General features: G+C 40.8%; 1 protein-coding gene across 11 annotated transcripts in view; it reads right to left on the bottom strand.

Annotated features, from left to right (window-relative positions):
• Window positions 1-6,147: 6,147 nt before the first annotated feature.
• Window positions 6,148-14,603, bottom strand: part of ABLIM1 (actin binding LIM protein 1) — a 168,258-nt gene continuing 159,802 nt past the window's right edge. For 10 of the 11 annotated variants that reach the window (XM_052678264.1, XM_052678261.1, XM_052678262.1 and 7 more), the window contains 5 exons: window positions 14,297-14,388; window positions 14,080-14,167; window positions 13,050-13,111; window positions 12,869-12,929; window positions 9,152-12,086 (listed from right to left, as the gene is read on the bottom strand). In XM_052678264.1, the coding sequence (XP_052534224.1) occupies window positions 12,049-12,086; window positions 12,869-12,929; window positions 13,050-13,111; window positions 14,080-14,167; window positions 14,297-14,388 (341 nt within the window). In that variant the 3' untranslated portion in view covers window positions 9,152-12,048. Of the gene's footprint in view, window positions 6,669-7,967; window positions 8,049-9,151; window positions 12,087-12,868; window positions 12,930-13,049; window positions 13,112-14,079; window positions 14,168-14,296; window positions 14,389-14,603 lie in introns of those variants that run through there. The other variant, XM_052678271.1, reaches the window with a different exon arrangement.

Here is a 14,603-nt window from a genome sequence, read left to right as displayed (position 1 = left end):
CTGAGAGCACAACCTGTTTTCTAAGGAGACTGTGATACAGCTCTGCAAGATGAAAGAAAAAAAAAAACACAAATAAATGAGACTACATGAACCCAGCAATTAAGAATAAAGCTTCAAACTTTATTCATTGACTTGAGTACAACAGTGATGCAGATTACAGTGGCACAGGAGTGCAGTATGTGCTGTTTGCAGTATGACAGTTGAAACAGTAATTGTACAGAACAGCAACCCAGCTCAACTGTTCATTATGCATACAAGCAGACTTACAAGACATCGACTCATTTCTACAGGGAGACTCACAGGGAGGTGTCTCACAGATGAGTGGGAAACACAGGGACACTTCCCTGGAACGCTGGTTTGTTTGACATGCAGAGGGAGGAGAAAAGAAAAAATTAAAAACAAAATCCTATCACCTAAATCTACTCTTTCAAAAATAAAATATACCTTTGAAAAAAATTAGTTTCAGTTTCCAAAGCTTAAAAAAAAGTCCCAGATGTAAGGCCCTCTTACAGGAAGAGTTATCAGCAATGACCTAGTCGCACTGCCTGGACAAGACAGACCCAATGGTGATACTCTGAGACTCTTCTGGTCTCGACAGATGAAAAAAGCCTGCCTGCTCCCAAATGTGCAGACATCAGTGAGAGAATCCACAGTGGGTTTGCACTGGGGGATCTGTCAGAGCGCCCACGGGAGCCAGGCACAGCCCGGTAAGGCACCGCTGGGATTTGCTTCTGCTTCTTCAAGACTTTCTACACTTCATTTCCTAATGCCTAGGAGCAAGGTCCTATGGGCTTCAGCCTTACAAGTCCTGGGAGAAGCACTCATATTAACTATAGTGATTTCTGGCATACCAGGTTACGGCTTGCCTTCAGTCATTTCTTTTTACCTCAAAAGAAGGATCACGGTGCACGTGGAAGGAGCACCTCTTCACGTGGACAAGCATTTTTGAAGAAATCATTAGCAGAAATCTATTTCCCTGCTAGAAGCCCTTTGGGCAACAAATAATTTATTTTGCATACAGGCAAACAACATTAATGGCCAATTAGATTCCCACTTCCTGCACTGATGCTCACATTAAAATTAATAACACTTATTCCCTCTACGCAACTGCCAGCATCACATAGATCCTGCCAGCAGAGTTGCCTCACTAAAATCTCAGCATCTATGCATCGTATCAGATTTTTTGTTTTCTACTTTATCAAGCACAAAATAGTTGTGTGGGAGAAGTCAGAAGAAAAACTCACCAGCAGGAACGGTCCTGTGACCCACAGCGATAAGAGTGTTTCTACACTAAGAGAAAGGCTCTTCACTCCATAGCAGTGGTGTAAAATCATACCACGTGTTGGCAAGATCACTCCTTCCACATCTACACATTACGACTACGCTGGACTCCAGCAGATATACTGGCAAAGAACTGGACCATGACCTGGGCCTAAGCAAATGTGAAAGGGGGTTGTGGGACCAAGCCTCAAGACTCTGCTGGGAAATGACTGGTATTTCAGCACAGATCAGCAGATTTTTTCGCTTCCTGCATGTTTTATGCATTGTTATTATCATTGACTTGAGCAAAGATGCTCATAATCTACAGGTGCTCCAAACTTGACTTCTCCACAGTCTGAAATAGGTAATACAAACTGGCATGCATTTCTTCTAAGTCTGCTAAACACCACTCCAGCAAACTCTGGAGCAATCAAGCTTGGACCAGATGATCATACAGTCAGAGTTGTTTGAGTTGGAAGGGACCTTTAAAGGTCACCTGGTCCAACTTCTCTGCAATGAACTGGGGCATCTACAGCTCCATCAGGTGCTCAGTGCCTGGTCCAGCCTCACCTGAAATGTCTCCAGGGATGAGGATCCATCACCTCCCTGGGCAACCTGTTCCAGTGCTTCACCACCCTTACTGTAAAAAACTTCCTTAAACCATATCTAAACCTCCCCTCTTTTACTTTGAAACTCTTGTCCTATCACAACAGACCCTGCTAACGACTTTGTCCCCTCCTTTAGGTACTGCAAGGCTGCTCCCAGGCCTCCCCAGAGACAGTTCCAGCTCTCTCAGCCTGTCCTTGCAGGGGAGGTGTTTGCCTTGGATCACTTTATGGCCCTCCTCTGGATGTGCTCCAACAGGTCCGTGTCTCTCCTGTACTGAGGACTTCACATCTGGACACAGTGTTCCAGGTGACATCTCACCAGTGCAGAGTGCAGGGGAAGGACCACCACCTTTGACCTGCTGCTTATCCTTGTGAATCCCTTCCTACTTGGGATATTCTATGATTCTATAGTTATTCCACCTGTCCTCCTCCAGAACTTCATACATCTCCCCATGCGCTCATATTACCTGACATGGCAGTGACACTCCAGGAGCAGCAATGGCTTACAGAAAGGGATTTCATTTCAAAATGTGTCTAGTTTCAGACTAATTGCAGCAAGGGAGAGCTTGGGCACTTCAGTGCTAGGCGCAGACAGACTTGGGGCCAGACAAGTTGGTAAGGCGAGTTGACATCTGTCTTGACAGGACTAATAGCATTACTGGAACCACAGAGCTCTCTTGCCTCCACATGCAGCTATTAAGAAACTTCCTGTTTCCCTAGTCTAACCTTTCACAGCACACTGCAGCTATGTGCACGATGCATCACAAACTATGTTTAATGAAAGGCTACTAACCAAACTGAACAAAAATGTGTTTCTGAGAGTTATGCCAGTAAAATGTCTCCTAAATGACACCAGCGTGAAATGGTAACAAAAAGAAAATCATGAAGTTCTGTGAGTGAGCTTCACAAGAAATTACTCTTCCAGTTGCACAGAAAGTTTAGGATCCCAGTTTAGGATCCCAAAGAAACTTGGGATGGGACACTGTCAAAGTTGAGATGCTAACATTCAACTCCCTAAACAGAGGCCTCAATAGATCACGTAATTTCATTGAGAAACAGTGGACAGTTTAATAATTTCTAAATCTGCTTTCTCAAGTGGGAAAGTGACCTTGCCTCCTGCACACTCCATACGTCACAGAACACAGCATCTGTAAGTGACAGCCTTCATTACAGACTTAATGGCTGCCTATTTAACACAACTAGTTGGAAATTCCAGGTTAACTTCTTGCACAGCATCTCAACTGCATCTGTATATAATTCAGTTTTGCACACGTGTGGTTATTTTGTAATTCCATCCTGCACACCTATTTTTACAGGTCTTTGCTCATCATTCTTAAAGCAGAAGGGGAAAAAACAAGTGATAACCAGTTTTCGGTCCTCTCAGCAGACTGTTGACAGCACTGTTTGATAGGACTTCATCAGAAGCTCAGATGCTTTGCAGGAGACAGAAGTACTTGAGTGTGTACTTAAGGCATATTCTTACACACTTCAGTATTTACTGAATTATTTAAAGTCTAGTTACAAAGCTCTATGTTAGATTACAGTATTCAAATTTATCAGCCACAAGGGAACACTGAGAGGGGAATTACAAAGAATCATCTAACAGTGCAGAGCTGCCCAACAAACAATACGCTACTGGATTGATACTAGGAAAATGATTCACTGATTACAAAGACAATTCTCCCCAGGGCTGCATTTCCTTTTTATTAGGTGGGAAGAGCAGATTAAAGTTGAGAAAGTGCTGCAGTGACAACTGCTAAGAGCCCACTGCAAAACACATGCTGGCTGGCTGCAGTGTATTCAGGGTGTGAGATCTTTGGGGTGCGTCTGCTTATAGGTGGCTGGGATAGTTAACAGGAACTAAGCATAGGCATGATACTAATGCTCAGAAAACCCTCGTGGTCTCAATCAGAAGTAAAGCACTGACTATGCTCCACACCAGCAAGATATGAACCAGCACCAGCCCAAAAATCCACTTAGGAGATTAATTGTATCTGCAGCATCTAAGCTGGCTTCTCTTCATTCCTACCCATGCTGCAACTGCAACTTTAAATTCTCAGCTGATAAGGCAGACACAAATTATCTTGTCATTTTTCAAAGGCTGGAGGAATGGGTTCTTTTCTTTTTTTCCTCTTTTTTTTTTTTTTTTTGAGGGGAGAGAGAAGACAACCTGCCTTAGTCATCTCTGAAATGACTGGGTAGGATGTTCACATACACTGTTCAACAATCTAAAGCTGAGGGCTGGCAGCTCACATCTGTGACAGCAGTCTTCGTATCAGAAAGGTCTGTTGTCAAGGTGACCTGAGATACCTACAAAGCTCACTGTGTTTGGGTGGCAGCAGCGCAGCATCACCTATAGGATACGGATTGGTAAAGTTTAGAGAATTTGAATACTTCAAATGATCAAATCCAAGTGTTCTTCTCAACATACGGCCACAATTTGCAGGTAACGTACACTGAATTTTGGAGACTAGTGCTCACAAAGCTTATGACTGTAAAATGGATGAGGTTTCAGCTATCACTCAAAAATGCATCTCTAACTGCTAGTGCTCCTCGCTCCCATTTGCTTCCCAGTGTTCCTCTAAAGCCATTTCAGATGCTTGTTCTGAAAAACGAAGTAAAAAATGTTGAACTGATCCTTGCTGAAATCTCAGTGAAGTCCAGTTAGCCAAGCCACACTCAGCTGTGTGGTACAGTGTTCAGTGGGGACCTGTGTTCAGTGGGGACAATGCTGCCAGGTCTGCATGTGAGAACATTCTCAATCACACCCCTTGGACCCACCATTCACTTAGCTCCAGAGCATGGAGCACATGAACCACAGTGACCTGCTCTAGCAGGACCACCTATACCAGCAAAGATGGGGCAGGATTGGGCAGTCCTGCACATTTCATGGTGAAATACCATTTGGTGACATACAGAACTCAACACAGTGGTAGTGAACCTCACAACTACACGGACTGTTTCCTCTTCCTGACTTCCAGATTTTAACTCTAATGTCTAATGTAACAGAAAATACAAAGTTTCTGCATTAAGAATGAAACCTTGATATTCTTTGACAGACACAGAACCTAAATGACTTTCTCCAATACTAGGAGATGGTCATTAGTGCAGTTTGCACTGGCAGTTAAGCATCAAGAAGAGAAAAAGCTGATGCTGCAGCCACAATGCATTCATTCAGTTACTTTGGTGCTCATGTCCTTCTCTGTACAGGACCTGCCCAGAAGCAGTTAAGATATATATATATGTATATATATATATATATAGGCAGTTATTTTTCAAGCTGCAATATAGTGGAAGAAGACTGAAAGCAATAAAAAGTTCAACGCAGCTCAGAAACCACCTTGCATGATTTCTCTGTCTTCATAAACCAAGTCAGGCACAAAGGGAAATAAAAATAACCAAGGCTGGAGCTTTGAAGCTTCAAGAGAGGGAAAAAAAAAAAAAAAAGATACTGCACCTTCTTTCCCAAGCAGAAGTGAAAAACTACTTTAACTAAAAAGGGATGCTTGGCCCCATGCACTGTGCCATACTGACAACAGCAACTGCAATTTAATCAAATAACCTCTATTGGCAGAGCACGGCACCTTGGTGGTACCTTTTAATTCATAAACATTCCTCCTAAAGAGGGATGATAATTTATGTTGACTTGCAGAGAACCACTTTCCCTGCTAATGTAAAATCCACTGCAGTCTAAGGAGCTGTACCTAGCAATTAATTACTAGAAAGGAGTCTGTCCAAAATCTCTGGGTGTGAACCAGGGCACACTTAAAAAAGCATTTTCTCACTCTATCATTCCCACCTTCAGCTACCCATCTGTTAGACTAAATTACAAGAAAACTGACTCTTCTCCATCATTCCCATTACTCAGGTGATCTTACATTATTTGACTGGTTAAGCTCCAGCCTTATTAATTCAAGCAGAAAGTGTGGAAGAGGGAAGACCGACAACAGACACAGCAATTCACTTCCTACATCCTAGCAAATATATACAAGTACAGGGAGTCCGCTTTCTGACAATTCAACTGGTATGCATGTAGGTGAGCAAAGTGCCCACCTTTGCAGATAGTATCACACAAAGATGCAGTTTCAAAAGACTGCCGGTGAAGAAACAGTTGTGTGAAAGACTGGACGTGACCATATGGATGTGTTACAAAGGGCTTCTCCTTCACTATGGAGTATCTGTCTTTCTCTCCATATATACACATATATACACATACATACACAGATGAGTAGATATAAATACATGTGCGCACACACAAACACACATACATATATATATATTATATATATATATATATTTTTTTTTCTTTTCCAGTTCTTGGAGTGGTTACAACTACTTTAGTCTACAAGGCATCCTAAGGGCACTTCCTGGCTCTAGCAATAAAGTTCCATCTTGTTATGGAGAGAAGTAAAGGGAATATCACTGAGGGAGAAGAAAAGTTTCCTATCTTGTATATTTATCATGTAAAAGGCCGACACCTCTGAAAATTATCATTGTTGTTTCTGAGCCCAGATATTTTCTCCCTGTGTTGCAGGAGGGCAAAGGTTCATCTTGTTCAATTGCTGTGTGTAGAGATGCCACTACGCGGTTTTCCCTTTTTGATGGGTAAGTGGATGCTTCCAAATAGTTTGGATTGCAGGATACAACATCCTACACGTCATTTTTAGTTGTTTGTTTAAAGAGAGATTAAAAGAGTTTTGCTTTTTTCTTCATGTCGTTGCGTCTCCAGAGAGGTAACTTGTCAAACTCCTGTATCGTCATGCCAAATATCTCTTGGAAAACTTCAGGTGCTAAGTGACGCTTTAAAAAAAGAAAAAAAAAAGAGGGGGGGAAGAAAAGGCAACGGTCAGTCAAAGCTGAAAAAGATGCACTGGGAGACAGGAGTGCCGTAAGGGATTTCATGTCACTCTAGATGCCACTGCAAGATCTAGCGATAGAAGCTTGATGAAATACCAAAACACGTATCCAAGTCGTAATGAACCTGGATTCTCAGTGCACCAATAACATTTTGCTGTTTGTAACCTCATCTGAAAGGTTACAAAGGGGATCAGAAGAACTATTTCAGTTGATGAATGAGCAAGACAGTATAAACAAGTCGTCTGAAGTTACCCAACATGCAGTGATAGATAACAGAAAAGAAATAGCACTTGCATGCCCCTCTCCAGGCTTTAGCTAGTCATCTCTATTCACATAGAGAAGTGCAGGCTCTGGGTTTAGGTGAGCTTTGTTGAAGGGCTGCAGGTTGAACGTGCCACGTTGCAAACTTTGAGAAGGAAGACATCTGGCCAGACCAACTGCCCAGCACATTTCTCTACAACTGAAACATGCCTTGTGTGAGTTTCCTCTGTTATTCCTCTGCCCTAGAGTGCACTGGACAGAGAAAGTCCCTCCTCCTGGTGTTAACATAACACCACCTTGAATTTCCATTAGCTAGAGACATGATTGCTATCTAAAAATGTAAATCAGTGGGTACTCACCCGAGTTGTCATGCCTTCTTTCATGCATCTCCACAAGATTAATTAACTAGAAGTAGCCTAAACATCCCCCACCAAGGAATTTCATTGGGCTGCTTACGTGTAACCCACAGATTGGTGGACAACTTTTATTTGTTAGTAGAGATTTAAATCCTCATGTTTTTGCATAATGAGTCACTCTAACACCAACGAATCAGAGAAAGTTAGACTTTGGATTCTCAAAGGTGGTTGGTACTGACACTTCACTAAGAAAGGATGCAGGCCCAGACAAAGCTTTGCCTCACTCTGACGTGGGTCCTATGACTGTGAAACGCTTGACCAATTTTGATCTTTTTTACCAATTTGCAAGTATGAAAATAATTGCTTGAAAAATAAGGGGGTTGTGAACAGCTCTGCCCAGGAGCAGGGAGACAGAGGCATTCCTGCTCAGAGATGTGTGACTCCTGGCCTAGCACCACTTGCTGAGAAGCTGCTGCTTCCTCCCCGTCTGATTCCTTCTTCACCATTTACTGCTGAGAAATCTTGTTAGTCTAACACGGACCCACACGTTAGTGTTTGAGCTTTCAAGTGTCCAACAACAAACAACTTCAGCAGGAAAAAGCATTTAGGAACTTGCTTCTCTTACCTCCAGCCTGGTTCTGTCTACATCTTTTAGTATTTTATTTCGCCCTCTGTTGGTCACCATGAGTATTTCATATGGAAAAATCTGTTAACAATGTATAAAAAGGGGAAAAAAGAGAAGTATTTACATTTCAAAACAAAAAGAACACAACGTGTCTTATTTTCATAGCCACGCAAACATTCTTTTTCCTTTTCAACGAAAATTACAGCATTTCTTTTTTGAAAGATGCATGAAAGACAGGCCAATCTGGACAAAGCAAGAACTTGTTCAGTATCAATGTCAAACTGCCTCACACATTTGAGGTTCTGCGTACACTGATTTTTATAGTGCACATAATATATTAGCTGGCTTTGTTAACACAGAGCTCTCTCTATTCAATATACTTTCTCATCTAGCAATGTACAAATTTTAGGGATTATTAAGATACGTAGATTTGGCACTCATTGGTCTGGCTGATGGTTGCCAAAACGGACAGCTCTAAGAAAACAAATTCAGAGGACTCTTAAAAATACATGAACATACATCTGACAGTCCATCTGAAGGAACAGTAACTCTGAAAAAGCAAGATATTCGTTAGTGGGGGCTACTGCATTCAACAAAATTCATCAAAGGATTTTCTTTGCTTGTTTGGACAGTTAAAGAACATACATACATGGACTAAAGAGATGTTTTTGTAGACATATTCATCTTACACATCTTCATCTGCTTCAGAAGAGCATCTGTCCCGTACATCTCCCATTACATTTCCCTTGATTTCCCTCTACATTTCAAATAACATCCTGAGCTTATACAAATCAGCTACTGCCAACAACTAATTCCTGGATGCATAAATGATTTAATTTTTCTTCTACTCGTACAGGTTCTAAGTTTGAAGTAAAGTGTTTAAAGTCAGAGGGTCTCAGATCAGTTTAATGCAACAGAAACAACGATGCTTAAAAAGGATTTCAGAAAACCATATGGATTAAAACCATTCCTGGCAAACAAAACTGTTTTAGCCAGATACTTGCCCACTGAATGAAATCACCAAAACTCTCCTGGACAAGTAGCTTATTTATAATAAAACTCTATTATTTTAACAACAGAAGAAATTCCACCAAATCAGGTTCTGGGTAGTACTAAGCAATTAAGTTAATTCCACTGTAAACTATTACCCCAATGAAATGCAATAAATAAGATTCAGGCACCAATGAACACACCACGGAGTTTATTGTAAGTAATAATAATTTAAGTAATATGTGCTTACATACCAGCTTTAAGATAGGATTCTTAGGAGACTCTGACATTGTCACAATGGTACAATTAAGTCTATACTTTGAATTACATTGTTTATGTTCAATAGTGGCAATGGCTACCATATACAGCATTAAAGGAAACTGAAATGCAACTCTTCAAAATACTTAAACAAGCAGAGTTTAAGTCAAGGTCTATGGTCATAAGTACATTTTATATTCAGGTATTCACAGTAAGGTATGTTTCAGTCTGGGGTGTTAGGATGCACAAATTCTGTCCCTTCTGGTGAACTGCTTGGTAAGATTTGGGCTTTCTGAAATTTACTAATTTTCACTTCCCAGGTGTTTCAAGCTGACACTGAGTTGGCTTTTTTCACTTCATAGAATCACAGAATGGCTTGGTTTAGAAGAGACCTTGAAGGTCACCTAGTAGCCACTTGATCAGGTTTAAATTACTGTTGGATCATTGACATGAACAGAACTGCCACTTAGCATAACCTCAGGGACTGGCACAACCTTTTTAAACATCAACAGAAAGTGACCTGTACTCTCATGAACATTCCCACAAATTTTATCATTAGTAGTATGACAGAATTTGTAACCCACCACAAAATTCCAAATAACAGGATGCATTAATGGCAGTGAGGGCTGTAATAAATGCTATTGCACTGAAAAAATAAATCATTTGGAATAAAAAGCATGATCTCAGAAGTCAGGGATGTTCTCAAGGTCTATACTTACATAGTATATAAAAACATTTGTTCACGTACACTGCACTAGGTTCTCAGCTCATAAAGCTAAGGTTATTGCCTTCTACAATTTGTCTGAGGGTCACCTGGAAGCACAAGCAGTAATCTGGTTTGCATATAAAGCTCCTCACTTAACTGCAGCAATGCTGATCCTTGCAACTCTGGGAAAACCATGATTTCTCAGAAGGTTCACCAGCCACAGAGAAAGTTGCAAGATTTAGAACACAGCACTGGCTGAAGCCTTTCTGTAGATTATGTTCATTTTTGACTCAGCCACCTCTAGACACAGCAGCAAAAGCATTTTTATCTATACCTTAACTCATATTCAGCTGATATTACCTCTTTTTCCCAACAAATCTTGTAACAAAGTTCTTATATAGGGAACTAAACATTATATAAGATTTCAGGCACCATTAGTCTCAAACCAGAGATCTGTGTAGAGCCTCAGCCATGTGTTGTGAACCATAATATCCTGTGTCACTTTTCAATCATAACAGATCCAAGACTTTGCAATCAAGTGTGGTCTGCTATTTTGGCTACTGAAAGCTTGACAGAGAACTAGCTATTTACTGAGCCCTTCAGTATCTTCATTGTGTCTCTGAGAAAGCCTGCTCCACCCAAAAGGAGCACACTGACTACCTTCAGCCAGAGTATGAATACCCAGAATAGGCAAATTCCAGAACAACGGGACAGGTTTGGCACAAAGGGAGAAGGGATTGAGATGAGGTAAAGAAGAACAAGGGAACCAAGACATCTCCTGTATTTTATCTGCATTTCACAGTCAAATCTTCATTATCTTGAACGAAAGTGAATAACATCTGCACTTGCCTTTGGCTCCAACATGTTAGGCATAGATACTCCTCTGTCCATTCTCATTCCAGGGACATGACCATCCGGAAGGGACTGCATCAGATACAGGTATACATCAGACACATAGGTTACACACACAGAGGGTAAAGGCACTCAAGTAGTGGTGAAAACAAAGGTGAATTTGCACTGAGACTCCCTTCAAGCCTTACTGCTTACTCTGACCACACAGGACATTGCCATGGTTACTGGCAATCAATTCTCAGAAGCATGTTTTCCTGAGGCATCCTTCGACCCTCTCTACCACTACATTTTCTGACATTACTGGGGCTGAATGGACCTGGGGACCCTGAGAGAATGGCAGGCCCTTCCCAACCCCAATCATCAAGTAAGGCTCTTATCTGGAACAAATACAGAGAAGCATAAATTCAGATTCTGCTCAACAGTACACATAAGCAGCCTGTCTGCCCTTCATGTCACTTAGTGTATCAGCCAAGGTGTTGGATTGGTTTGCTTTTTTTTTCTTTTTTTGTGTGTGTGTGTGTACAGTGGAAAACATTGACTATGAACGAGAACAAGGATAGGGCTGTTGTCAAAAGGTGCTGTTCTGACACAGGCTCAGTTACATCTTGAATATAATACATGAAGAACTCCTCTCTTCTCCCATAATCTTATTTTCTTTCCATTCATCACAGTTTTGATATATCATTAACAAATACATCCACATCATTAAAACCTTTCTTAAATTGTCACTTCATAATGTGATTGTGATGAGGGGCCAGCCAGGCTCAAACTATTCTGGAAAAAATCCCTTAGACAGGTTTTGGGATAAAAGGGTTAATTTTTGCAAGCATGTATCTTAATAGCTCATCTGTGATGGTAGCACTGTAGAAAGACATTGATTAGTCATCTTGTCTGAAGAATAAATTCCAGGGCAAAAAGGCTCCTGGTATGGAAGAAAATTGCCTCCAGAAAATTATTTCAAAGCATCTCTGGGGCTGGTACTAGACAGGCTGGAGATAAATCCACCCTCAGCTGTCCAGAAAGAGCTATTGCAGGCAACTCGTATTTGAACAGACAGTGGATTTTATCTCAGACTGGTCTGAGCCTTCTCAACCCAGTTCTGGGGAGGTACAAGGAAGGAGGAATCTGAGACTGTGCCTGTTTTTTATCAATTAAGAGTCTACATTGGTGATTATGCTTAAACATGCAGGTAAATCAAAGTTAATGTCTTAAGAAACCCTTCCCTGTAGCAGAAATTCAGACTTAAAAAGAAAGTGGATGCTTTTAAATCCGTTGTCAGTTGATTGATGAAAACCCGTACTCTACCTGGAAATCTGAAAAACAAAAGAGAAATCTCTTTAGCTGCAGAGGGTTGAAGAGGAGATAGACACAGCCTGCCAGATCATCCTTGTGTTTTGTGATCTACTTCATCTACTCAAAATCCCACCTGATTCTATACAGTCAGCAAACCTCCCTACTTTAGGTCTTAGTTTGTGAAGAGCAAAGCACTCCCTACATTGCAGACCACTTCAAGTGTGCTTCTCACTCTGGAAAACTAAGTCACATTAGAAACATCAGACGCAGAGAACCATAATAGTTGGCAAATAAATAGCCTACTAATATTCAACTTTTTAGAGCATGATTCACCTGACAACAGGTAGCTCTGTAGGATTCCTTCACAGTCTATAAAGAGACACAAGCAGAAGCTTATGATCTTTACCATAAAGTATCCAAGACAGAAGGGATCAGTCTCACTCAGAAGGCAAATCTGTCTCCCTCTCTCTCCCCCCACCAGTAAGCTCAAACATATTCAAAATATTAATTCAGAACATATTTCAATTACCTACAGACTATCACCTGCTTCCAATGTGAACAATGCTAAAGCATGCTCTTGGCAAAAACAGGGATGATAGAAGATTTAGCAATATAAACCCAAACTTTTAAACATGTACTTGCAGAGTTTGAGTTAACTATGAAGTTTGCCCAGAGAAGTTAAAACCACTTAACAAATACAAAGAAAATCCACGATTTTAATATGAAGCAGCAGAAATGAGCACTCATCGCAATACATTCTCCATATACAATACATAAAGAAGTGGCATGTGAAAATCCTTACCTCTAACCCCACCACTCACATCCCCATAACTGTTGTACTGACCAAAGTCTGTAGACACCGGCTGTAACAGGAAAAGAGGGACATGCACCTAAATCCACAGTTCATGGCTTCACCAGTGGGTTGATATAAGAGAAGTAACAAATTGTTTACTTTTTGAGTCTCAAAACATCTATCTCCTTACCCTGTGAAGTCCATTTTTTCCATAGCCAGGAAGAGAAGAGGTTTTGGAGGCTGAAGCGTGGGCTGTTGAAAAAGAAAGGGAAAAATTTTTTACTGAAACAATTCCATGGAAAAGCAAAACTAAGAACATTTGAGAAATCAACTTGCAGAAAAAAATACAGATGAAGAACTAAGGGGAAGCTTAACCAACTGAGATATGCTGATTTCAAGAAGCTAACATCTCAGTTCCAAACTATCACAACTTTCCATACTCTCTGTAAGTTACATGCAACACAATCATGTCATAGTGCCAGGCTCAATCAAAGTGACCTCTACTAAGCTGAAAGTAATGAGAGCAAAATAACTTTCCAGCCTTCAGATAGATAAGAGTATTGCTATATATCTTACAATAATACCAAGAAGGGGATCAAAAGAATCCAAGAAGATTAGCACTGTTTGACTGGATAGGTTTCCTGTTAAGAGTCCCCTTGTATTTCACTCTCCTAAAGTGGCACACCTGAGTTACATGTAACCCTACCTTCTAAATCTTCAACAAATTTTTTTTCCACTCATCCTACCTTAATTATTATTACATTCATATGCTCAGCTTCTGCTGGTGCACAAGCCAATATACATGAATAGCACACACTGCTCTGTGTTCCTAATTTTTTTGCTATAAGGGAGAAAAGGCTCTTTAAGTCATGTAATACTGCTACTGACAAAAGTTTTGGCCCTGACTTGGCCAGGACAAGGATCAGAACAGATAGTAATGGCCGAATTCAAACAAATCTTAGAACGTGGCAGCCTGATCTGATGCTATAGTCATCTTATACATAACACAACACTTCCTAGAACATGACAGGGTTCAACTCCATGAAATGGGGGTAAAACAAGGCATTAGCCCATCCTTTTCACGGAAGAACAACAGAATACCACTTACACATACCAAGCAATCTCCCAGTGGTGCCTATGATGGAAAAACACTGAGTATGTATCCATGTGGCATTCATTACTCACAGTTCATTATTAGCTTCATTGCCTAGATGAATTACCTGGAGAATCATAACGACTGGCAGAAAAGGCTGACCTCTCCTTTTCCATCTCTTCCTTCAGTATCAATTGTCCAAGACCAGAATTAAGCTACAGACAGCAATTAAAAATATATGAATAAAATAAAACTGGCAGAGGAATTATAAGTTGCTTACGTAAATAGAAGGGGCAATTTTTGGATGGTGTTTAGAAGCAGTATGAAGATAAGGTTATAATAACCTTCATGAGCTGCTCCTCCTGCAGTTGCCGACGTCTCTGTAGCTCCTCATCGTCTTCCTCTCTTCCACTTGACCTGCGTCTCATGTCTGCTCCTGCTCCCATAAAACCACAGTACAGACAGCTTTGTGTATCAGTTCTTTCTCAGTTTGATTTACTGAATAAACAAAGAAGTATTTTCTTGCAGATTCAAAAGACTTATTCAAAACTTGTCCTCCATAAAACTCATTCAGACAGCCTGTCCTATGGCTATCAGGCTTCTTATGAAATCAACAAGAAGCTGAACTGCCCATAGGTTTCCAATCGAGCA

This window comes from Tympanuchus pallidicinctus, unplaced genomic scaffold, assembly GCF_026119805.1.
Source record: "Tympanuchus pallidicinctus isolate F22 unplaced genomic scaffold, pur_lepc_1.0 scaffold16, whole genome shotgun sequence".
Taxonomy (NCBI): domain Eukaryota; kingdom Metazoa; phylum Chordata; class Aves; order Galliformes; family Phasianidae; genus Tympanuchus; species Tympanuchus pallidicinctus.
The sequence above is the reverse complement of the archived record's forward strand: the minus strand, read 5'-3'. Positions and strand labels throughout refer to the sequence as shown.